The sequence below is a fragment of the Natrix helvetica genome (genome assembly GCF_964273705.1).
Source record: "Natrix helvetica genome assembly, chromosome: 2".
NCBI classification, from domain to species: Eukaryota; Metazoa; Chordata; class Lepidosauria; order Squamata; family Natricidae; genus Natrix; species Natrix helvetica.
In genome coordinates, this window is record NC_138552.1 from 10,593,798 (window position 1) to 10,619,669 (window position 25,872).

A 25,872-nucleotide genomic window follows, 5' to 3' on the forward strand; every position below is an offset into this window, starting at 1 on the left:
GGGCAGTGGACTGAAAAAGTTTGGGAACCACTGAACTAGACATACCCAGTTCCCAGGTTGAATGCTTACTCCTGGTTTAGTGTCAGGTAAACAAACCCCACCTTCCTATGTTCCCATCCTTCTCTCCGCTCCCTGTAACACTTTCAGGTGAGGATAACCAGTGATCTCCCTGCGGAATGGGTTTACAAACCATTCAGATTGCGCAGCAGGGTTGGTTCTGAATCCAGAAGGATTTAGAAGAGATAAGAAGGAGGGTCTGTATCTATTTCATTAGAAATGTGTGTGCTGAGAAGATATCCAAGCTTGAGTACAACAGCAAAACATACGCATAGTATATACAACTGCAATTCTCAACAACTGGTATTTCATTAAGGAAACGATTTATGTTTGAAGTATCCTAACTGCGCAATTGTAACATCCACTCCAAAACTAAATTACTCACTTACCATCCATCAGCACCATCTAGTGTTCAAGATATTTTTCTGACCCTTTTTGATTCTCGAGTTATATTTAAACACAATATATATAATTACAATATAAAAAGTATTGTTAAACACATATAAACACACATAAAGAGGGCCGTGAAAATGTTGAAAGACCCCTTGCACCCTAGACATAAATTGTTTCAACTCCTACCCTCAAAACAACACTATAGGGCACTGCACACCAAGACAACTAGACAAAATGACAGTTTTTCCCCAAACACCATCACTCTGCTAAATAAATAATTCCCTCAACACTATCAAACCATTCACTAAGGCTGCATTACTATTACTATTAGTCTTCTCATCGTTCCTATCACCCATCTCCTCCCACTTATGATTGCAGGACTGTGACTATGTTGCTTGTATCCTTACAATTTATATTAATATTGATTGTTTCCTGATTGCTTATTTATACCCTATCATTATCATTAAGTGTTGTACCTTATGATTCTTGATGAATGTATCTTGTCTTTTTATGTACACTGGGAGCATCTGCACCAAAGACAAATTCCTTGTGTGTCCAATCACACTTGGCCAATAAAGAATTCTATTCTATATTGAGCACTGAGAGGGGCTGACACTGAATATATTTGTTTGTTCACAGTATAATAAGATTAAGAAATAGGACGAAAGCTGCCCATATCGGAGAAGCAGGAACAGGGTGTTGGTACTTACCTGATACGCCTCTTCTCATAGTGGGGGAGGAGTATCCAGGATGGGTTGACCTTGTCCTCTCATTGATTGGGCTGAGTCAGATAAGCTCTTTGGGCCACGCCCTGGTCACCAGGTACCACCCAGTTATCGGCGAAGGACCTTATCCAACTCGCTGTGTCATCCACTCCAGACTTTATCTAAGTTTTAACCTTTATTTATTTCTTCAACAGAACAGCTTAACCATCAAACATAACGCTCATGTTACATAACCCTATCAGGGAGGGGCTGGATACTCCTCCCCCACTATGAGATGAGGCGTATCAGGTAAGTACCAACGCCCTTTCTCCATAGTGAGGGGAGGAGTATCCAGGATGGGATGTACCAAAGCTTACACATCCCTAGGGAGGGTTACCCATGTTAAGAGTTCGCACAACCTTATGCCTGGTGATACGTCACCTCCGCCCTGTGCACAGCCTGCAACACCCTATGCCAGAATGAAGCCTCTGCAGAGGCAAAGGAGTCCAGTTTGTAGTTCCTCACGAATGGTGAGGGGGAAGACCATGTAGCTGCCCTACAGATCTCTTTCAATGAAGTCTGGGTGGCCCAGGCCGTTGAGGTGGCCGCGCTTCGTGTGGAATGTGCTGTAATAGAGCTCGGTGTTTGCAGACTCTGTGCTTGGTAGGCGGTAACAATACAGGCTCGTAACCACCTGCCTATGGTAGTGGATGTCACCTTGTTCCCCAGGGATCCCGGCTGGAAAGAGACAACCAGGGCTTCAGACTTCCTGTTCAGCCGGGTTCTTCTGGGGTAAATCCTCAGAGCCCTCCTTACATCTAGGGTGTGCCACTTCCTCTCCAACGGGAGAGAGGGGTCCGGGCTGAAATTGGGCAATATCAATTCCTGCAAGCGATGGAAGCAGGAGCACACCTTAGGGATGAAGGAGGGGTCCAACCTTAGTACCACCCTGTCCTGGTGGAACACGCAGAGATCTTCCCTGGCTGACAGAGCCTGAAGTTCGGAAACCCGCCTGGCTGAGATGATAGCCATCAGAAAGGCCACCTTAAGAGTCAAAAACTTAGGAGACACAGTTCGCAAGGGTTCGAAAGGAGGGCCTGTCAGAGCATCCAACACCTTATGCAAGTCCCAGGAGGGGTACCTGTGTACCATGGGTGACTTAAGATTGGATGCCCCCTTGAGGAATCGCCTGACCATGGGGTGGTGAGTCAAGGTCTGAGACCTACCGCGCAGAAGTATCAATGAGATGGCCGAGATCTGTCTCCTAATCGTGTTGGGAGCTAACCCTCTGTCCAGGCCCATCTGAAGGAAGTCCAGAACCTGCGGGATCATAGCTCGAACCGGATCATGGCCCCTGGAGCTGCACCATGTTGAAAAAGCACGCCATGTAGTACCATAAATGCACTCCGTGGAAGGTCTGTGAGCCGCCTGAATAGTTTGTATCACCCTGGGGGAGAAGTGGCCTTCCCTCAGGATGCTCCGCTCAAGCGCCAAGCGGTCAACTGAAGCCACTGAGGGTCCGGGTGTTCCAGCGAGAGAGATTGGAGATCGGCAAACCAAGGCCTCCGGGGCCAGTGCGGGGCAATCACCACCTCCGCCCCTTCCCGCAGGATTTTCTGTATGACCTTGGGAATCAGGGGTAATGGTGGATAGGCATAGAGGAGCCCCCAGGGCCATGGGCATCGGAGAGCGTCCACACCCTCTGCCCCCTGTGTCTGATACCTGGAATAAGACCTTGGGAGCTGGACGTTGAGAGGGGTGGCGAATAGGTCGACATCCGGGCATCCAAAGTGCCTTGCCACTTCCTCGAATATTGCAGGCTGCAACCTCCACTCTGAATTGTCTATCTCGGTCCGGCTGAGCCAGTCAGCTCTGATGTTGTCCACCCCCGCTATATGTTCTGCAGTCAATGACAGAAGGTTCCTTTCGGCCCACTGCCCCAGTCGTTTGGCCTCCTTCATGAGGGCCTTCGATCTGGTCCCCCCATCTCTTTATATCAGCCTTGATGGTGATGTTGTCTGTGAGGACTAAGATGTGGCTGCCCCTGACAAGGTGACGAAATTGAAGGAGGGCCTGGCGGACCACTCTGAGCTCGAACCAGTTTATGTCATGAGTCAGTTCCGCCTGGTTCCATTGTCCTTGCGCCATCTGAGGCCGCAGATGGGTGCCCCATCCGAACAGGCTTGCGTCCGTTGTTACCGTCACCCTGTCTGGCGTTCTGAAGATCTCGCCCTTGGAGATTGCCGGGGACGTCCACCAAGCCAGTGAGCGGGATACTTCTGTGGGCAGAAGAACCTTGGTCTGGGAGCAGCTCATGCGCTTTCGCTGGAAAGGTAAAAGGAACCATTGGAGGTCTCTGGTGTGGAACCGAGCCCAAGGGACAATGCCAATGGCAGACACCATGGTGCTAAGCAGCTTGGACAGTGTGGCTAAGGATACCCTACGCCCCCTGGCTACCTGAGCGGCTAGCTGCCTAAGAGAGGGATGTCTTTCTGATGACAGAGAAGCCGTGTCTGCCTCTGTATCTATCTGGGCTCCTAGGTGGACCAGACTAGTGGAGGGATGAAGGTGGCTTTTGGCCAGGTTTACCAAAAACCTGTGGTCTCTCAGGACTGCCATAGTAGTGTCTAGATCCCATAGCGCACCCTTGAAGGAGGACGACTGCAACAGCAGGTCATCTAAATAACATTGAATTCGAACAGGAACCTGCCTCAGGTGAGCTGCCAATGCCGCCATTACCTTCGTGAAAACTCAAGGGGCAGACGAGAACCCAAAAGGCAGGGCTCGATACTGGAAGTGGTGCCCTAGGTAGCAGAACCTGTTTATGGTGTTCCGGGGCTATGGGTATATGCAGGTAGGCCTCTGTGAGGTCTATGGAGGTGAGAAAATCTCCCTGCCCAGTCCCTTCCAGGATGGAATGCAGTTAATGCATCTTAAACCTCCGATAGCGGATGAAACGGTTCAGGCCTTTCAAGTCAAGAATCGCTCTCCAGCCGCCCGAGGTCTTAGGAATTACAAAGAGAATAGAGTAATACCCCTGGCCTTGCTGCTCTAGAGGCACTGGCTGGATGGCCCTGATGTCCAACAGGTGTTGGATGGCCTCCTGCATCAGCAACCTCTGGGTCGGGTTGCTTGAGACAGGGCAGCTCCAAAAGGAACTCGGGGGGTTGGAGAGGAACTTGAGTGAGAGACCAGACCGAATGGTGCTCTGTACCCACTTGTCGTAGGAGGTTAAGTCCCAGCGGTCGGCGAAGTACACCAAGCGTCCCCCAATGTGAGGTGAGCTAGGTCTAGTTCTTGCGGAAAGAGCGCCCGCCTCTGCCTCCTCTGCCCCCTCAAAAGGGCCTCTTCTGCTGACTGCCCCTCTGCTGTCTATCTGGGTATCTCTGCCTGGATGAAAAACCTCCCTGGTACTGCCTGGGCCCCAAGTACCCAAACTCTGACCCCCTGAAGGAATCCTGACCCCGAAGGAGACCCGTAATCCTGCCCCTGGGAGTTGGGGTGTCTAGGGTATGGCGCCGCCCTGAAGTTGGACTTCTTGTGAACGGTGGGGAGCACCTTCCACTTGTCCTTGTTCTCTACCAGGAATGATTCAAGGGCTGCTCCAAAGAGGGATTTTCCCATGAAGGGGGCCAATGCCAGGTGCCATTTGTGGCGTACTTCCACTTGCCACTGCTTCAGCCAAAGCAGTCTGCGAGATGCCACAGATGAGGCGATTGCCCTGGAGGCAAACCTGGCTGCAGCTAAGGTAGCATCAGAGGAGAATTGGGTGGCGGCCACCAGCATGTTGATATCTTGGTGGGCCCTGCTATCCGAAATGGGGATTCGCTGCTGCAGGTCTTGCAGCCACACCAGAGAAGACCGGTTGAAGAAGGTGGTGGCTGCTCTCACTGCCCAGGCCGCTGTTTGATGCGTCCTCTGTAAGGTGAGGTCAGCTTTTTTCTCTTCCACCTTCAGGGCATCCTCTGGTTCCCCTGGCATGTTAGTAGGCATATGCAGGGCCGTGACAGCCGTGTCGATGGTGGGTTGCGAAAGCACCTGGGCCATGTCCCTGTCCACGTTGAAGGTCTTGTCTGTGGAAGTGGGCATGGGGCCTGCCGTGGTAGAGGCCCATTGCTGCTTGATCATATCTAGGAAAGACTTGGGTGTGGGCACCATGTCTGCCTCGATGGCCTGCTCCTCAAAAATGTTTTCCGCTGAAAACCCCTGGGATTGTACCAGAGCTTCTGTTGGCCTGTTGCCAAGCTTGGCAGATGTCTTAGCCTTGAACAGAAGGAATTTGTACAAAGAGGGCTAGAACAATCCGGGGAAGGTAGGTTTAGGAGGAGGCATGCCTTCGTCCTCAGAGTGTCTATCCTCTCTTATTTCGCCCTCTTCGGAATCCGAATCGCTGTCCCCCTGGGAGAAGGCAAGTGATTCTGGAAAATCTTGCTCCTGAGTCTCTAGCCCTTCCAAGACCCTAAGCACGGGGGCTGCCTGGGGCTGCATCTGTGGCTGCTGAAAGGTTGCTGCCATGCACTGCTGGAAGGCCCGTATCATCATATCCTGGAAGTTGGGCATCCCTGATGTGGGTGGTATTCCCGCTCCTGTGCCAGCAGGTGTGCACGGGAAGGGCTGTGGTGAGGGTCCCGCTGCTGTGGGGCGTGGGGGTGATTGCCATCCTTGTGCAGCCCCCCAGATGCCCGAAGTATCAAAGGGAATCCTACTGTGGGGGGGTTCCCCATGTGCAGTCCTGCCAGGAGAAAAAATCCCTGGAAATCCTTCCCCAGGTTCCTGGCCAGGGGTAGCCCTCTTGCTGCTGGCCTTGTGGCAAATGAGCTCCAAGGCTCGGTGCCTCCGCCTTTCGTATTTGGAGCCAGACTTTGGGGGTTTGGGGCTGCAGCCTGCCTCTTTGGCCCCCTTGGAGGAGAGGTGCTTTCTCTTTGCCTTGCCTCCTCCTCTTCCCTTAGCAGCCTCTGTAGCAGTCTCTGACCTGGTTAGCTACTCCTCTGCTCCTCTGGTGGAGCTGCTGGCTGCTGGGCTGGAGGCTTGAGTCCTGCCGGCATCCTCTGTGCTGCTGGGCGCCGCCATCTTGGATCATGTGGTTCCAAAATGGCCACCGACTCCAAATTCAAAAAGTTCCTCTCCCTGGGAACACGTGGAAGCGGCTTGTGCCTTTGGGGCTGCCGTGCAGCTTCTGCTACCGCTGGAGAGCTCTCTCTCTCGCTTCCTCCAATCTCTTCCGAGCTTTGCGAGCCGCTATATCTCTCTGGCACTCGCAGGCAGGCGCAGGCGCTCCGCTGCATTTAAAAACACCACGGTTCGCTGCTCGACCCTCTGGGGGGGGAGTGGCGGAGCGCTCCGTGCCGGCTGAGCCTCTCCGACGTGACTGCCTTCCTGGGGCTTCCAGGGGAGCGTCCCCTCGCCCGCAGTCTCGATTAGTGCCCTAGGTCTCTCTTTATGACCTGGGTTGCACGTTGCCCTGAAGGGCTTGCTGCGCGTGCTCTCTCTCTCTCTCTCTTCCCGCTCAGGGAATCAGCCAAGAGCCAGTTACTCACTCAGGCAGGGAGGCAGCGAATGCAATCGAGTTAACAATGAGTTCAATCCTTTTTTAAAAAATTTCCAGGAGTTTGGGATGATCACAGCCACCCGTTGAGGGGCTGAGTCGATAACTGGGTGGTACCTGGTGACCAGGGCGTGGCCCAAAGAGCATATCTGACTCAGGCCAATCAATGAGAGGACAAGGTCAACCCATCCTGGATACTCCTCCCCTTACTATAGAGAAAATCAGAATTAAGAGCAAATAGTACAGTAACATTAACCACACACATTTCAAAAAGTAACGACCCCAAAATGAGAAGAAATAATTCTAATATGTAGGCAGGGAAAGATCTAAAAGGATTGAGTTTACAGGTAGTCCTCCACTTATGACTGCAACTGAGCTCCCATTTTTTGTCGTAAGTGATAAGACCATCTTAAAGTGGATCAGTACGTAACTGTGCCTGAGTTCATGACTGTCATTAAGCAAATCAGACACTCACAAACTTAACATTGCAGCCGTTAAGCAAACATTGCAGTTATTAAAAACAACAACATGCCAGTTTCTAGCAAAAACATTGGAAATCGTGGCCATATGAACCAGCGATGGGATTCGCTTACCTTCCCTACCACCCCGCAAATGTGAGCACACGCTCATTGGCGCATGTGCACCGCCTTCTGTGCATGTGCAGTGCTCGTGCATTACATGGGTGGGCGGAGCCTCCCGCAGCTGCCGCTACCAGTTCGCCCAAACCGGAGACAACCAGCTGAATACTGCCTCTGATATGACCGCAAGACACTACAAGCAGCCATAAATGTGAGCCAGTTACCAAATGCCCCAAATGCAGTCATGTGCCCGGATATCGGAACTTCAAATTCAGGTTTTCATGACCCATCGTAACTTCAGTCCCCAAGCGACTGGTCAGAAATCAAGGACTACTCATATTTAGCACCTAAAATACACAGCGGGCAGCCTAAAACGGGGAGGAGGAAGTATTTGAAAGAGAGCTGCAGGCTTGCTTTCAAGAAACCAACGATCTGCAGGCTGCCACTTAATCAACGTCTCTGCTATACACTTCAGCGATCACATAGAATGATTTTGAACTGGGAAGTTCAGAGGCTCACTGTGCAAGAAAATCCTTCCTTTTATCAGTCCACAAATCAATCATTCATCGGATGGATCTGGGTTCTAGTATTACGAGCAAGGAAGGAAAATAAATACCGTATTTTTCAGACAATAAGACGCACCAGTGTATAAGATGCACCAAGATTTCAAAGAGGTAAGTAAGAAAAAAAGTTTTTGCCTTCCCTCAGCCCCCAGCAGCCCTCTGCAGGCTTCAGCAGGGCTGGGGCAACGCAAAAAAGCCTGAGTTTTTGCGAAAAACGGACCATTTTTTTTGCCTGTTTTTTGCAAAAACTGGCATTTTTGCCTTGCCCCAGACTTGCTGAAGTCTGCAGAGGGCTGCTGGGGGCTGAGGGACAGTAAAAAGTCCTGTTTTTGCAAAGAAAATGCCCATTTTTCGCAAAAATTGGGTGCGGGGGAGGGGCCTCAGGAGGCCAAAAATGGCTGTATTCGGTGTATAAGACACACCAACATTTCCACGTTGTTGTAGGGGGTAAAAAGGTGCGTCTTATACTCTGAAAATATGGTACCTCCCATTACATTTCTCTACATTCATTATAATTTAATGCAAAGAAAGGGATTGTAAAAGGAAGCCGTACGGTCTGCTGTTGCAGGGAAATGCACTACAGGTAGGCCTCAACTTCCACCATTGAGACCAACATTTATGTTGGTAAGTGAGAAATGTGATAAGTGAGTTTGCTCCATTTCCCGACTTTTCGCACCACATTTGTTAAGCGAATCACTGCAGTTGTTAAATTAGCAACACGGCTGTTTAAGTGAATCTGGTTTCCCATTGACTTTACTGGTCAAAAGGTCGCAAAAGGGGAACGCATGACTACGGGATCCTGCAACCGTCATAAATCTGAGTCAGTTGTCAAGCGTCCGAATGTAAATCACGTGACCATGGGGATGCTGCAACAGTCATAAGTGTGAAACATGGTCATACGTCACTTTTTTCAGCGCCGTTGTAACTTGGAACAGTCACTAAGTGAACTGTTGTAAGTCGAGGATTACCTGTAAGGGATAGATATCCCTAAGGGACAGAGGGATAGAATCAAGATCACCTGAAGTGTTAATACCACTTATATAATGCCTTGGTAAGGCCACACTTGGAATACTGCATTCAGTTCTGGTCGCCACGGTGTAAAAAAGATGTGGAGACTCTAGAAAGACTGCAGAGAAGAGCAACCAAGATGATTAGGGGACTGGAGACTAAAACATATGAAGAACGGTTGCAGGAACTGGGTATGTCTAGCTTAAGAGAAAGAAGGACTAGGGGAGACATGATAGCAGTCTTCCAATATCTCAGGGGTTGCCACAAAGAAGAGGGAGTCAAGCTATTCTCCAAGGCACCTGAAGGCAGGACAAGAAGCAATGGGTGGAAACTAATCAAGGAGAGAAGCAACTTAGAACTGAGGAGAAACTTCCTGACAGCTAGAACAATTGATCAGTGGAACAGAAGTTGCCTCCAGAAGTTGTGAATGCCCCAACACTGGAAGTCTTTAAGAAGATGTTGGATAGCCATTTGTCTGAAACGGTATAGGGTTTCCTGCCTAGGCAGGGGGTTGGACTAGAAGACCTCCAAGGTCCCTTCCAACTCTGCTATTGTATTGTATTGTAATAGCAATTCTTGCAGTGTCACCTACTTGACTGACTGTCATTTTCTGGACTGAAGAAAGTCACTAAATGGTACTCAACGCATTTTGACGTGAACATTTCGTCCTGCTACTCATCGTTTGTTTGGTACTCCACGCACAAGAACTTTTGGATGTCAGCAGCCTTGGGACACACTACATTATTTCTGTTGTGGCCAGCCAGTGGCCAGCGAAAATGGCAACAGATTCAGATAGTGAGGAGATTGGGGAGGAACATGGGCCAGTCCTGGAGTCTGGGGAAGACTCTGATGAGGGCTCTATGTCGGAGGCAGAGAGGGGGCCAGAGCCATATGCCAGTTACTAGCTGCCTTCAGAGTCAGACATCAGTGAAGCAGACGAACAGCTGGAGCCTGTTCCCAGTGTGCAAATGCACAGAGTTGCCAGACAAAGGGAATAGCTAAAGAACAAGGGTCGACTTGGGAGTAAGGCCACAGGTGGACGATGAATGGCCCCTCCCAGAGGAAATAAAAGAGGAGCGAAAGGGGAGTGGAGTTTGCAGGAGACAATTAGTTCGCTTAATTGGTTCGTGACTCTCCAAGACTCCTTGCCAAGTTTTGCAGATATCTGCCTGTCAGCTCTCCAAGCCAGATAATGTCTGTGACTGTAAATCCTCCCTCGAAAGACTTTGCTGGATGTGAATGAGCAGAATTCGCAGTAAATTAATAAAAGGGGTTTTTGTCGGGACAAGGAGTTTGTTTCATGCTCTTGGGAAGCCTCGGCCAGAACAATTGCTTATGGGAAAAATATGTTTGGCACTTATCATTTTTGGTACTCATCGTGCCTGCTGGAAGCAATTAACGATGAGTTTCGAGGTAGCATTGGATTCCAAGTTAAATAATTGAGAGTTCCATTACAGAATAGTCCTCAATTTACAACTATTCCTTTAGTGATCATTTGAAGTTACATTGGCATGGAAAAAAGTGACTTATGACCAGTTTTCACACAAGACCATTGCAGCAAATCCATGGCCATGTAACCCAAATTTAGGCACTTGGCAACTGGCATGTACTTATGACAGTTGCACAGTCCTAGGGTCATGTATCAGCATTAATCATGTTAGCTCGCTTCTGACAAGCAAAGTCAATTGGGGGGGGGGGTAGCCAGATTTGCTTAATGACTGCAAGATCCACTTCACAATTGCAGTGCTTCACTTAACAACTGTGGCATATGGGTCATAAAATGGGGCAAGACTCACGTAATGTTGTCTTGCTTAGCAACAGAAAATTTGGGCTCAGTTGTGGTTGTAAGTAAAAAAGAGTCTTCAGAGTTAACAAGGATGATACTCTATGGCAGGGGTCTCCAATCTTGGCAATTTTAAGACTTGTGGAGTTCAAGTCCCAGAATTCCTCAGCCAGCAAAGCAAAGTTGGCTGAGGAACTCTGGGAATTGAAGTCCACAAGTCTTAAAATTGTCAAGGTTGAAGACCCCTGCTCTATGGCACAATGTAAGCTCTAGCTTACATTCCTAACAAGTATTACAGAATCTGGGTGTTCTGCTTTCACTTTTAAATATTATTGTTGAATGTACACTTGTATAACACTTACCTGTTTGTTGGGATAGCAAAGCTAAAAGAAAGCAACTGATTCCAAAACGGGTCATTCTCAGAGATGGCGTCTCGTCCTGAGAGTTTCTTTAAATATTCGTTTTCCGGAAGGTCACGAATGCTGCTGTTTGCTGCTCCCATCTTCTCATTAACCCACTCTTCCGTTTTTAGGATTTCATGTCATCGATGAAAATCCTGCAAACAGATTGAGGAAAGTGAAAATACAAGAACATTGTTACCTAAAGTACGTCTGGAAATACCGGTACATACCAAGTGCTATAAAAACAAGAGTTATAAAACCACAACGCAGAGCACTAAATAAGAAATCCCAAGAATTTTCCTTAAAAAAAGAAAAAAAATCCAAATTTAAGTTTCAGTAAGGTAAACGTTCCCCTCATACATATGTGCTAGCCGTTCCCGACTCTAGAGGGCGGTGCTCATCTCTGTTTCAAAGCCGAAGAGCCAGCGCTGTCTGAAGATGTCTCCATTGTGATCATGTGGCCGGCATGACTAAATGCTGAAGGCGCATGGAACGCTGTTACCTTCCCACCAAAGGTGGTTCCTATTTTTCTACTTGCATTTTTTACGTTCTTTCAAACTGCTAGGTTGGCAGAAGCTGGGACAAGTAACGGGAGCTCACTCCGTTAGGCGGCGCTACGGATTCGAACCACTGAACTGCCGACCTTCTCCTCAACAAATTCAGCGTCTTAGCCACTGAGCCACTGCGTCCCAATACCAGTACATACAAAGTACTATAAAAACAAAGAGTTATAAAACCACAATGCAGACCACCAAAATCAGAAATCACCAAATCTTCCTCAAAAACAAAAAAAGAAAAAAAAGCCCAAATTAAGAACTTATCACAAAAATAAGAATAGTTTTTCCTCATTGTAATGCCTGTTTTTAGTGGTACAACTGTTAGTAGTGTGTAGAGATTCTCAGTCATTCAGGTCATGGTTGTCCCAAAGGTGCTTTTTGGGGGAGGCAACTGGACTTTCTTGTTGTTTCTTTGAAGACGCTTCGCTTCTCATCCAAGAAGCTTCTTCAGCTCTAACTAGATAGTGGATGGTCCATTCTCCATCCTTCCACTCCCCACTATTCAGTCAGAGCTGAAGAAGCTTCTTGGATGGGAAGCGAAATGTCCTCAAGGAAAAAACAAAAAAGTCCAGTTGCCACCTTTGGTATAAATGTAGTAGTTGTAATGGTACAAAGTGTACAATTTCATGAGGGACATTTTGCTCATCATCAAGGATGATATCTCCAGAGATGCAATTTGCTGCAACTGAAAGTTATTAGCTAGAGCTTACCATAATTTGAAAACAACACCAAAGGGAGTAGAATAGCTAATACAGGTTGTCCTCAACTTACAACCTTTTGTTGAATGACTGAGTAACAGCACTGGAAAAAGTGACATGACCCTTTTTCACACTTGTGACAGTTGCAGCATCCCCTGTGGCCACACGATCAAAACTCAGATGCTTGGCAATTGACTCACCTGGGTTGCATCCCAGGGTCATGTGATCACCTTTTGCGACCTTTTGGCAGCAAAGTCAGGTGTGCCGGAGAGAATTCCTTGCTACTACCTGGCAGCCGAGAAGCACACCAAACCGCCAACCGAGGCCCAACCAAGGGGCCTGGCAGAAGCCACCATGGCGCTCAGAGGGCGACACTAGAGTCACCTACCATACGTCAATCGGCCAAGTCCGCACCAGGCGGCCAAAAAAGCTGAAGGTCACAGTCCTCATCGAGGACTCTCCATGCGAGATGGAGATCGACCCCGGGTCATCACTGACCATCATGCCGTGGTCTACCCTCAAGCAGGCTATCCCTAGCCTGAAGAAACAACATCTACGCACCCCCGACATCCGCCTACGCAATGACCAGGGCAACCGGATCCCCATTGTGGGCCAAGTCACCTTTCTGGGAGAAATTCAAGCATTTCAGCGGCCAACTCCCAGTGACAGTGATCAGCGGCAACCTGCAGAGCCTCCTGGGGCTTGACTAGTTCGAATCCCTGGACCTAGAAGTGACCGGTATCAACACCTTGAAAGATGACGGTGCCGAAGCCATTTTTAAGGAGTTCGAGGACGTCTTTGGTACTGGTCTGGGTAAGTATGTGGGGACTCCAATCTCGTTTAATTTGGACCCCAATATAGCCCCCATAAGGCTAAAACCCAGGAGTGTACCTTTTGCTCTCTGCCCCAAAATTGACGGGGAAATTGACATAGGCCAAGGAATCCTAGAGCCGGTTGATCACGCATGCTGGGAAACCCCTATTATGACACCTGTCAAATCTGACGGGTCTGTCCGCATCTGCACGGACTACAAGTGCACAATTAATAAAGCGCTACAACAAAGCGTTTACCCTGTACCCATTGTATAGCATCTACTACATTTGTTAGGCCCCGGAAAAATATTCGCAAAATTGGACATGGCGCAGGCATACCAACAATTGCCAGTAGATGGCGCTACGGTGGAGGCCCAAACCATTGTGACGCACAGGGGTGCACTCAAATGTCACCGCCTGCAATTCGGCATTAGTATCACCCCTAGACTGTTCCAAAGCGTCATGGAACGGCTTTTGCAGGGGATTCCGGGAGTCGTCTCCTATTTCGACGACATCTTGGTATCGGCTGCAAATGAGGCGCAACTTTTCAAACATGTATGAACTGTTTTGGCTCGAATTAGAGAGAAAGGCCTCCGTCTCAAGAAAGAAAAACGCCAAATTAACGTGCCAAGGGTTGAATTCTTAGGGTACCTAATCAACGGCTCTGGGATTCAACCGGCCACCCAAAAAATTCGAGCAATCCAGGACGCCCCCCCACACCTCGCAATCAAACCGAGCTGCAGGCGTTCCTCGGGCTCCTTAATTTGTACAGTGTCTTTCTTAAACAGAAAGCCACCGTTGCTGAGCTCTTATACCATCTCCTGGCTAAGAATGCGAAGTGGTCCTGGGGCAGACCCGAGGCTGCTGCATTTGCCGCGGTAAAATGACTCCTGTCGGTGGACTCCTTTCTGGTACAGTACAGCCAGACCTGTTGGTGCTGACCTGCGACGCTTCCCCATTCGGCGTCAGCGCCGTCCTCAGTCACCGCATGCCTAATGGAACCGAGGCTCCCATTGCTTTACAGGACCTTGTCTGCTGCAGAAAGGAACTACAGCCAGCTGGACCGCGAGGCTTTGGCTGCAGTGGCCGGAGTAAAGAGGTTCCATGAGTACCTATATGGCCGTGATTTCAAACTAATTACGAACCACAAGCCGTTATTGGGCTTACTGGCTGGGGACTGACCTAATCCAGTGTCATTATCTCCATGGATGATCAGATGGACCATCTTCCTAGCTGCCTACTCCTACCGCCTCATCCACCAGCCAGGCTCCACTTTGGGGCACGCTGATGCTTTAAGCCGCTGCCTGCTGCATGAACTTCTTGCTGACCCTACCCCGAGACACCAGTCCTCCTCATTGACTGCCTTGAGACTGGGCCTGTCTTGTCCAGTGATGTTGCCCGTCACTCTGTGAAGGACTCCACCATCAAACACATTTTGAACTGGGTGTGGAAGGGGTGGCCCAAGGGGCCTGTTGGGGTTGATTTCAAAATGTATTTTACCTAACGCAATGAGTTATTGGTTGTAAATGGCCGTTTACTGTGGGGGGACCGGGTCGTTGTTCCACCCAAACTGCGCATTGCAGTATTAAGAGGCTTTACACGTAGGGCATCCTGGAATTGTCAGGATGAAGTCTTTGGCTAGGAGTTACGTGTGGTGACCTAACATGGACAGGGAGATCGAAGAATGGGTGGCTACCTGCACACCGTGCCAGGAGTCCGGACCAGCTCCCCCAGAGGCACCCGCTAAGGAGTGGGAGTGACCTCAAGCACTGTGGTCTAGGGTGCACATTGATTTTGCTGGCCCAGTTCATGGCCAGACATTCCTCGTAGTTGTGGACGCCTACTCAAAATGGCTAGAGGTAATCCACTACGGCAGAAGCGGTTATCAAGGTGCTAGGGAGACTTTTCTCCATGCATGGCCTGTCCAACGTCTTGGTCTCTGACAATGGGCCCCAATTCACGACCATGCAATTTGAGACCTTCCTAGCAGCTCAGGGAATCAGGCATGGCCTGGTCGCGCCATTCCATCCGGCCTCCAATGGTCAGGCAGAGAGAATGGTGAGATCTGCAAAAGAGGCCCTCTCTAGGATGGGTCCAGGAGATTGGCAAACATGGGCTGACCACTATTTGCTAATTCAGCACATCACACCCAGTGCCACTACAGGGAGAAGCCCTTCCGAGCTTCTCATGGGTCACCGGCTAAAGTCCCACTTAGACCGACTACACCCAAACTATTCTGCCTCATCGCCCCGACTCCACAAGCAAGATTCGGACTTCTAGCGTAGGGGATTCGGTATATGCCCACAACTACGCTGGGGAAACTCTGTGGATTCCTGCCACAGTGATAGGCATCACCGGGCCTCGCTCTTACCTCTTAGAGCTCGAGGACGGTTGGAATTGGAGAAGGCACGTTGACCAACTCCGTGGCCGCCTCTCCAACTCCACTCTTAGACAACCAGAGGCAACTCCTGCACGAGTTAGCCAAAGCCCTACCCAAACGGAGCAAACACTCGCTCCTTCCACAGCCAGCTCAAGCCCGAGGGTACCGGGAAACTTATCTGGTTATGTTGCAGGCCCGCAGCGAGCTCCGAGCGAACCGGCTCTAGAAGCTCCAGCTGCGGCCTGTGAAAGGTTCAAGGAGCTTCCACCAAGCGGAGCTGCGGAGCAAACTGGTCCGTCCAACCTGTCCAAAGAACACCCTCCGACTGAACTGCACAGGTCTAGCAGAGCTACCCAAAAGCCCGCCTACCTGCGTGACTACGTAACAAGTAGGATTATTCCATCCAAGAGGGGAGGGGTGTTAGATACTTGCTTTAACTACAGTGGTTTCTACCAAGGTCCTCTGTTCCGGCGGGAACAGAGGTTTAATACTATTGGTCGAAGGGTCTGACAGCTCCCTAAAAAAGGGTGCTGTCAGACTCAACCTTTGCTGGATTGTTCTCACTTGTTGTACTTAATAAAGAGCTGTTGTTACCGTTAGCCTGTGTGTGCCTATCCATTACCCGATCTAACATTAAATCTAGGAGAGTCTAAGCAATCTGTAGAACTGAAGAGAAACTTGAAAGCGCGTCCACTGGGCTAGCTGAATTGAAAAAAACGGAAGGTGGTCAGCACCAGGGGCGTGGCTTAAAGCTTCAATTCAGTTCTGGGCAGATTGGCTGTATTTAACCCATTGCCTGGACTCTCCAGAGCAGCGCCCTGAAAAATTTAAAGGAGACAAGTGTGAGGTTCTACTGTTAAATAAAGTTCCCCTTGCACATATGTGCTAGTCATTCCCGACTCTAGGGGGCGGTGCTCATCTCTGTTTCAAAGCCGAAGAGCCAGCGCTGTCTAAAGACGTCTCCGTGATCATGTGGCTGGCATGACTAAACACCAAAGGCGTACGGAATGCTGTTACCTTCCCACCAAAGGTGGTTCCTATTTTTCTACTTGCATTTTTTACATGCTTTCAAACTGCTAGGTTGGCAGAAGCTAGGACAAGTAATGGGACCTCACTCCGTTACGCAGCGCTAGGGATTCGAACCACCGAACTGTCAACCTTTTTGATTGACAAGCTCAGCGTCAATCAGCCTCTGAGCCACCGCATTCCTCGTTCTAGAGTTAGGGCGTCAAAAGTAAAATGTACAGGCATGGTGTTAATGTTAATATCTTGGAATTCAGCAATACTTGATTATAAACCGAATACAGGTATATTTATAGGTAGGTAGAAACAGGACTGCACTATTAATGAACAAAAACAGTGTGTATGTTTAAAAAAATTATTCAGAGATGGTTCATGCCAAATGAAATTAGCACCTCACTGATAAGAGTCAAATATGCTAATAGAACCTTCTTATTCTATTTACAACAGACATTCTTAGTTGTCATTTATTAATGCTCTAGTACAGTGGTGGGCAACCTTTTTTTTCAACTGAGCCAAATCTCGCCAAAACCACGATTGAAATTTATTTGGAGAGCCGCATTTTTAAAACCGAAAATACATAGGATGGTACACTGTTTTTAGTTTCAATAAGTTTTTATTGAGAATATTCTGCACGCAAGTATCCACATAGGTTGGGAGGATACAAATAACACAACTAATAAAACAAAAACTTTAGAACGATATTATTTATCGATAACGTTAAATTCCGTAAAATTTGCCTTACAATGTAGAGAAAATTACATCCTGACAATGACTGACAAAGTCACAACCACTAATGTGAACATTGGCCTTGCATTTCCTTGGATAGTTTGAGTAAGTCAGGTTTGTATGTTGTTGATTTTAATTTCATCTCTCTCTCCCAGTTTCTTTCTTTTTTTCTTTTTCTTTCTCTCTCTCTCTCTCTGGCTCTTTGAATCTCTCTCCCTCCCTCCCTCTCTGTCTCCCTCTGTCATTTTCTCTGGGTGTCTATCTGTCTGTCTCTCTCTCTGTATCTCTCTCTCTCTCTCCTCCTTCCCCCATCTCTGTCACTCTGTGTGTGTGTGTGTCTGTCTGTCTCTCACTCTGTGTGTGTGTGTGTGTCTGTCTCTCCCTCTGTCTCTCTCCCCTCCCTTCCTCTCTCTCTGTCACTCTGTGTATGTGGGTGTGTCTGTCTCTCACTCATTCACTTAATCACTCACTCTGTGTGTGTCTCTCTCTCTGTCTGTCTATCTTTCTCTCCCTCCCTCCCCCTCTCTGTCTCTCTCTGTGTGTGTGTGTGTGTCTGTCAGTCTCTCTCTGATTCCCTCCCTCACTCCCTCTCTCTGTTCCTCTCTGTCTGTCTGTCTCATTCACACACACACACACACACACACACACACACACACACTGTGGTCACCTTGCTGAGTGTGTTTCAAATGTGATTGGAACACTCAACAAGGTGACCACAGTGTGTGTGTGTGTGAATGAGACAGACAGACAAAGAGAGGGAGTGAGAGAGGGAATCAGAGAGAGACTGACAGAGACGAATCAGAGACGTACTTTTAGCTACCTGGCAGCGGCGTTTTGCCTTGGGGGGCTCCTCAGAACTTCCCAAGACTTCGGAGGGAAGTTTACAGCCCTCCCTCGGAACGCTTCGGAGGGAAGCTTTTGCAAAAGCCCGGGCGATTGACAACAAGTCTCCCAGGCTGTAATTTTCCAAGCTGTGCGCACGCGCCTGTTTTCCACGGCGTGGAGCAGCGGCGAGATTCTGCGCAGCAAGCGATGATTCCAGGGGCCATCCGGGAAGATGAGGAACGCGAGGGGGGACCCTGCCCCCCCACTGATGGCCCCCGGAATCATCGCTCGCCGCCCAGAATGTCGCCGCTGCTCCACGCCATGGAAAACAAGCGCGCGCGTACAGCTCGGCAAATTACAGCCTGGGAGACTTGTCACTCGCCCGGGCTTTTGAAGAAGCTTCCCTCCGAAGCCCGAGAGGAGGGAGGGGTGCGGGCGCCCGGCACACAGAAGAGCCGCATTAAAATGTGTAAAGAGCCACATTTGGCTCGCGAGCCGCGGCTTGCCGACCACTGCTCTAGTATAAAGGAGGACAAAAGCTTATCATATTTAATTGAAATTTAGAATATGTGTGGGTAAAAGAAAAGAAAAGAAAAGAAATAGAGATCGTACAATTAATCTCTACCCATCGGCCAAGAATCTACACCTCTAGGATATGCAAGCACTTAACTAGGTTAGCTAGCATTCTCTGGCAGACTTACAGACGTGTCTTGAATTATTCCTTAAAAGATCCGAAGTTTCTAAAAGCATGACATTGATGGAAATGCAATCCTCCCAAGAATTCCCAGAATGTTATCACATGGATTTTATATCCAAACCAAATGCATGTACTGCAATTCTAAAACATTTGTGTATTTAACATCATGTCAGTTCTAAGAGCACGGTTGTCAACTGTTAAATCATAGAAGCAAGCCAACATACAGCTTTTAATCTCAATGTCCGGTTGAGATCATCCAAAGGAGGAAGATTCAATACTATGATGTTCAATAAATATTTAATAGAGGCTTATTAGTCCTCAGAGTTCACCAACACAATTTCTCTTGGAAAGGAAAACAAAACAAAATAAAATAAAATATAGCACAAAGTGCTTGGCTTTCCACTAAACATATATTTGGAGGCTCTAGTCCAGAGTTCCCCAACCTTTTCCTGGTTGTGACATGGAATGGGGGAAGGGGGAAAAGAAGGGATGATTTTGTGGGAAGGGCAAGCACATGTGTGTGCATACGTGCTCACAACATTTGTGGCAGCGCTCGCGTGAATGGGGCAGTAAGCACCCACGATGAGGCTGGTGTGAATGGGACTGTGCAGAGGTGCGCAGACCAGCCAGCCACTCATGCAGCCCAATGGCAATTAGCCCGTGGCCCGGTAGTGGCCCACCCCTGCTCTAGTCCAATGCTATTATGCCATATGGGACCACCTTGGTCTACCAATGGGCTTCTGGATTGAAAAGTTGGCAGTTTGAGACTCAAGCATCGCACAACTGGGTGACTCCTGTTCCTTCCCTAGCTCCTGCCCGCCTAGCAGTTTGAAAGCAATTAGATAAATAGGTACCACTTTGGTGGGAAGGTAACAGCATTCCGTGAGCCTCAGTGTATAGTTAGGTCACCCAAATGACCATGGAACATCTTTGGACAATGCTGGTCCCTCACCTAGGAAATGGAGATAAGCAATGTCCCCCCCTCCCCCCCGGGCAGATACAACTGGATCAGTGGTGGGATTCAATTTTTTTTACTACCGGTTCTGTGGGTGTGGCATGGTGGGCGTGGCATGGCTTGGTGGGCGTGGCAGGGAAAGTATACTGTGAAATCTCCATTCCCTCCCCACTCCAGGGGAAGGATACTGCAAAATCCCCATTTCCTCCCAATCAACTGGGACTTGGGAGGCAGAGAATAGATGGGGGCAGGGCCAGTCAGAGGTAGTATTTACCGGTTCTCCAAACTACTCAAAATTTCTACTACCGGTTCTCCAGAACTGGTCAGAACCTGCTGAATACCATTTATGGACTGGATAGGGGTAACTTTTACCCTTACACTTTACGCCACACAGTTATAGTCCATCTATGTAATCCTCAAATTCTTTTCCATCCAAAGGAAAGCAAAGGACCTTCTGTACAGAAATAAAGCCGAGAGAATAAAGCTGTGCTTCTTCTTTTAAACGGGGCACAGAGATAAGCAAGAGTTGCTGTTTTTTTCTCATCACGTTTTGGATGAGGTACAAAGGAAGCAAATATTTGAAGTTAGAAAAGATCATATCTGGAGCAACGAGGGAGAAATTTAAACCCAAATGAATCATAAGGGTGTGCAAAAACCTTATAAACAGCGACACTCTGGTACATCTCTTGAAGCAAAATGTTAAAACTAATACTATTCCAGCAGATTAAATTAACAGAATTGCTTGGGAGAATATGAATGAGAAATTCACCTATTTGCTTCCTGTAAAGTATGATACGGCTAAAAAGGTGACCCGGCTACACAAAACCAACAATAAAGTTGGGAAGCCCACAAAAAGCCGGAAAGCAAATGTTTCATTTCAGCAGTCACCTCCAATACATTATTTTATTGCTGTGCCTCAATGTACAGATGTTTCTTATACAAACATCCTATTTGAAGATCGTAAAACTTTTTATATAACCCCCCCACAAACACACACACACAAATCCTTCTTACCTTCTGAATTTCAGATTGATTGTCTTGCTTGGTGAATTTCAGTCTATCTGTAGAAGAGAAACCAACAACAACTATTAGGAAGTGAATCAAGCACAAGATCAAGCTTTCATTGTTAATTATGTCGGTCAACATACGGATGTCCTCATTGTAATGCATTGTACAAAAAGTCATCCTCACAACCCATCCAGAATTGCTAGATGGTTAATGAGTACTGTATTTTTCGGAGTATAAAATGCTCCGAAGTATAAGACACACCTAGATTTTGGGAAAAATATCTATCTCTGCCTCTCAGCAATTTGCCCCCTTGCAACAAACAGTACAGACAATATACACTGTTTGTAGTGTTATATTTCAGACTCTACTTGTACAGATGCTATTAAAATTGATGTGCTTTCTGGAAGTATAGTTATTCTCTGCTATTTAAAAGAATAGCCCTTTTTAAAACAATAGCACAAGGCCTCTTCAGATCAAGCATTTATTTTAAAAACCTTCTTCATTTTCTTAAGTTGTCTAGAATAATAATAAAGCAGTCTTTAAAAAATAAGTCTAATAATTTGAACATTCTATAGGCATTTATACTTGTTGACTTACCTCCTTGCAGCAAACAGCCTGATTAGCACAAGAAAAAATATCTGCCTCCCAGCAATTTGCCAAGTGGAGCAAACAGCAAGTTTCACTTTCAATTCTCTCAATCATCAGCTATTTCAGGTTGCAGGGATTGCCATAGCTTATTGAAGCCTCTGCAAGCCCTCCTTTGCTGCAAGGAGGTAAATTGCTGGGAGGCAGGGGCAGGTGGGTGGGGCTACATTCAGTGTATAAGACGCACCCAAATTTTCACCCTCTTTGGGGGGGAAAGGTGCGTCTTATACGCCAAAAAATACGGTAACTTTTCTTTAACACTCTAATGCATCTTGCCACAAACGGTTTAATGCTAATGCAAACATTACCATCGGGCACCGATATGAAAGTGTCAACGACCTTTTGTCATGATTTATCAAAGAATTCTAGAAGCTAATTTAAATAACATATCTACAACGTCTCTCTTTTGCACAAGGAAGTTGTATCAGCTGAGGCTGCAGTGCTACAAGTAGTATGTCCAAAGCTTGGATATACCCACAGGGGAGTTACAAATGAAATTGGCACACCGGTAGTCCTTGATTTACAACCATTTGCTTAGTGACCCGTTCAAAGTTAGGCTGAAAAAAAGTGACATGACTATTTTTCACACTTACAGGGGAATTCTGGGAGTTGAAGTTCACACACCTTAAAGGAGCCAAGATTAAGAAACACTGCTTTTAGAATTCAACCCTCAAATCTGAATTTTACAGCCTCAATCTCGTTTGCTAAGCCACTTTGCAAAATTAGTTTGTGAGCAATAAGCTGCCGATCTCTGGAATGCAGGGTGATTTTTTTTTTTTACAATAAAGTGATTCTATGTTTCTAAAAAAAAGGGGTGGTGGTGTGTGATTGAAATGTGTTAGTTATTGACATCCAGCATCTTTTAAGTCTCCTCTTTGCTTCATGATACCAAGAAATACAACCTCAGGCCAAGAAAAAAAAAAGCTTCAAAGAGTTCACGGTAGTTTAAAATGTACAGCAAGAACTGTAAGTTTAATATATATTACAAAGTGAATCCAAATTACACGCCAAGAATCGGAGGCTAAATTTACAAAGAGCACTGCATCTAAAACCTGTTTGCTAGGAGTTTTATGCATTTACCATTCTAGATGCCATATACCAGTATTTCTTGACCACTTGAAAAGGTGTGGAGTTCAACTCCCTGGCTGGCTGGAGAATTCTGGGAGTTGAAGTCCATACCTCAAGTGGCCAAGGTTGAGAAATACTGCCATATACTATTTTGGATACAAGTTCCCATTAATTCTTATTATAAGATAAAGCAAAATGTTCATAGGTATAACTCACTCACTCTCTCTCGATACACACACACACACACACACACAAATATATATTATATATATATATGCTAGTCTTGTTGTATTCGGGTCTTTTCCCATGTAAGATTGAGATTGTCTTGGCAACGTTTCAGCGAGATCTCACTCGCCATCTTCAGGCTGGTGTTTTCGGCTTCGTGCTTGTGCGAGTAAAGCACCTCGCCAAAACGTTGCCAAGACAATCTCAATCTTACACGGGAAAAGACTCGAATACAACAAGACCAGCATACCTGTACTGTGAAAATCTACAAAAACATATTGTGTGTGGGGGGGGGGTGTTCGTAGATTTTCACAGTACAGGTATGCAGGTCTTGGCGTATTCGGGTCTTTTCCCGTGTAAGATTGAGAGTATCTTGGCGACGTTTCAACGAGGTCCCACTAACTATCTTCAGGCTGGTGCCTTCGGCTTCATGCCTGTGCGAGCAAAGCATTACCAACCTAATCCAAAGGGAGACTCCCCCCAAGAACCAAGACACAGAACAGGATAACAGCATCGCCCTCCTCCCTTACATCAAAGGCACCACAGATAAAATCAGCAAAATTCTCCACAAGCACAATATCAAGACAGCCTTCAACACTGACCAAAAAATAGCCAACATCTTAAGAAACCCCAAAGACAAAAATCCAGCTAGAAAACCAAGGAGTCTACGAAATACCATGCAAAATCTGCCCTGCAACATACATAGGACAAACAAACAGGAGAATAAATGCATGCATCGCATAACACAAGAACGCAGTCAGAAAAAAAGAAAAAACTTCCTCCCTTTCCCAGCACCTTAAAGCTACAGGACATGAAATTAATCTCCAAAACTGAACACTTCAATAAGAAAATAATTATGTAAGCTATCGAAATAGAGAAACACCCCCACAACATGAATAAACATGACAATACCTCCCGCCTACCAGACATCTGGAAACCAGCCCTAGTCAACAAACGAGCCCCACCCACCACCTAGGCCGTTACAACACAAAACAACAACAGACACACAGCCAGCACCAATCAGCACCAATCTACCAATCATGATACAACTACACAGCCAATCAATCCAGTTACTGAAACAAAGCCAGCACTCCACACACCCCCACCAAGATTTATAGAAAGACGGCAGCTCCGACCACGCTTTAAGCTGAAAACACCAGCCTGAAGATGGCAAGTGAGACCTCGCCGAAACGTTGCCAAGACAATCTCAATCTTACACGGGAAAAGACCCGAATACAACAAGACCAGCATACCTACACCCGTGAAAATCTACAAATATGTGTGTGTGTTGTGTACATACATAATACATACTACATACGTACATACATACATACATACATACATATATATATGATGTAACTATAAGTATGTAAGGGATGTATATTAGTGATCTAGACATTTTTCTCTTTTTTTCTTTAATAAAATGTTTTCAGAGGCCAAGGTTTATCAGCAACAGCAGCTTAATGTTATATCTGATTATTGCAATATCACACAGATGTAGGCAGTTCTGAGCCTCTTAGATAAATTGTATCGGCCACACGATCAACATATTTAAATATCTTGAATACCATTTTTCAGTTCTGCAAATGTGAATATTATTTTTACAGATAATTTAACACTGGATTATGGCTGAGTTAAAGAGCTAAGTACTGGTAGTCTTCAATTTATGACCACAATTGAGCCCAAAATTTCTATTGTTACACAAGACATTTGTTAAGTGCGTTCTGCCCATTTATGACCTTTCTTATCACAGTTAAATGAATCACTGCAATGATTGGTTAGTAACAAGGTTGTTAAGTGACAACCTATAGTCACTTTGCTATACTTATCAATCAGAATAGAGCTGGAAGGGACCTTGGAGGTCTTCTAGTCCAACCTCCTGCCACCCTATACCAGGAGTGTCAAACTCATGTCGTCTCGGCATCGTCACGTGACGTATCGGAGCGTTTTTCCTTCGCTAAACTGGGTGGAGGCGGAGCCAGCATGTGACGCATCTGGCCCGCAGGCCGCGAGTTTGACACCCCTGCGGTATACCATTTCAGACAGGTACTCTGTCCAGTTTCTTCTTAAAAACTTCCAGTAATGAAGCATCTACAACTTCTGAAGGCAACTTCTGTTCCACTGGTTAATTGTCCACACTGTCAGGAAATTTCTCCTTAATTCCAGGTTGCTTCCCTCCTTGATGAGTTTTCATCCATTGTTTCTTGTCCTGCCTATAGGTGCTTTGGTAAACAAGTTGACCCCCTCTTCTTTGTGGCAACCTCTCAAACAATGGAATACTGCTATTATGTCATTCCTAGTCCTTTTTTTCCCCTAGATTAGCCAAACCCGCATATTTTAGTCTCCAGGCCTTTGATCACCTTAGTTGCTCTTTTTTACACTTCTTCCAAAGTCTCAACGTCTTTTTCGTAACGTGGCGGCCAAAACTGGATGCAGTATTCCATGTGTGGCCTCACTAAGGCTTTATAAAATGGTACTAATAATTCATGTGATCTTAATTCTGTCTCTGTTACACAACAAAGGATTGTACTAGCTTTATTGACTGTTGCCGCACACTGCTGGCTGATATTTAAGTGATCGTCAACTAGGACTCCAAGATCCTCCCCAGCAATGGGTGGAAACTAATCAAGGAGAGAAGCAACTTAGAACTGAGGAGAAATTTCCTGACAGTTAGAACAATTAATCAGTGGAACAGAAGTTGCCTCCAGAAGTTGTGAATGCCCCAACACTGGAAGTCTTTAAGAAGATGTTGGATAGCCATCTGTCTGAAGTGGTTTAGGGTTTCCTCTCTAGGTAGGGGGTTGGACTAGAAGATCTCCAAGGTCCCTTCCAACTCTGTTATTCTATTCTATCTCTCTCACAGAGAGTTTTTGAGCCAGGTTTCGCCTAATCTGTACTTGAACCTTTATACAACTTTTTAGTTATATTGACTCTATAAAATTATATATATTATATTGATTGCATAACTCAAGAGTTATAGAATTGTATTCCTGAACAAGCTACTGTATCCTTAAATAAAAAAATGCCACCCTGAATCAATCATACACTTCCTGTCATGATTCAATTTTCTTCCTTTGGAATGTGTTTTTTTTTTTTAATTCAGAAAAGAAAACATGTTGTTTCAACAACAAGATGTCAATTGGCATATTTTGGCTGGGAAGCCACAGAAATGCAAGTGGGGTATCCTTGGCAACCAGCTGCAGCGTCTGTGGATGTCATTT

At 46.8% G+C, this 25,872-nt stretch overlaps 1 protein-coding gene across 3 annotated transcripts in view; it reads right to left on the reverse strand.

Moving 5' to 3' along the window:
* DYM (dymeclin) overlaps positions 1 to 25,872 on the reverse strand; it is a 287,865-nt gene that overhangs the window by 253,624 nt on the left and 8,369 nt on the right. The window contains exons 1-2 of one of the 3 annotated variants that reach the window (XM_081942535.1): positions 21,311 to 21,419; positions 10,994 to 11,187 (exon numbers count right to left, since the gene is read on the reverse strand). In XM_081942535.1, the coding sequence (XP_081798661.1) occupies positions 10,994 to 11,133 (140 nt within the window). In that variant the 5' untranslated portion in view covers positions 11,134 to 11,187; positions 21,311 to 21,419. Of the gene's footprint in view, positions 1 to 10,993; positions 11,188 to 20,719; positions 20,743 to 21,310; positions 21,420 to 25,872 lie in introns of those variants that run through there. The other 2 variants (XM_081942536.1, XM_081942534.1) reach the window with 2 other exon arrangements.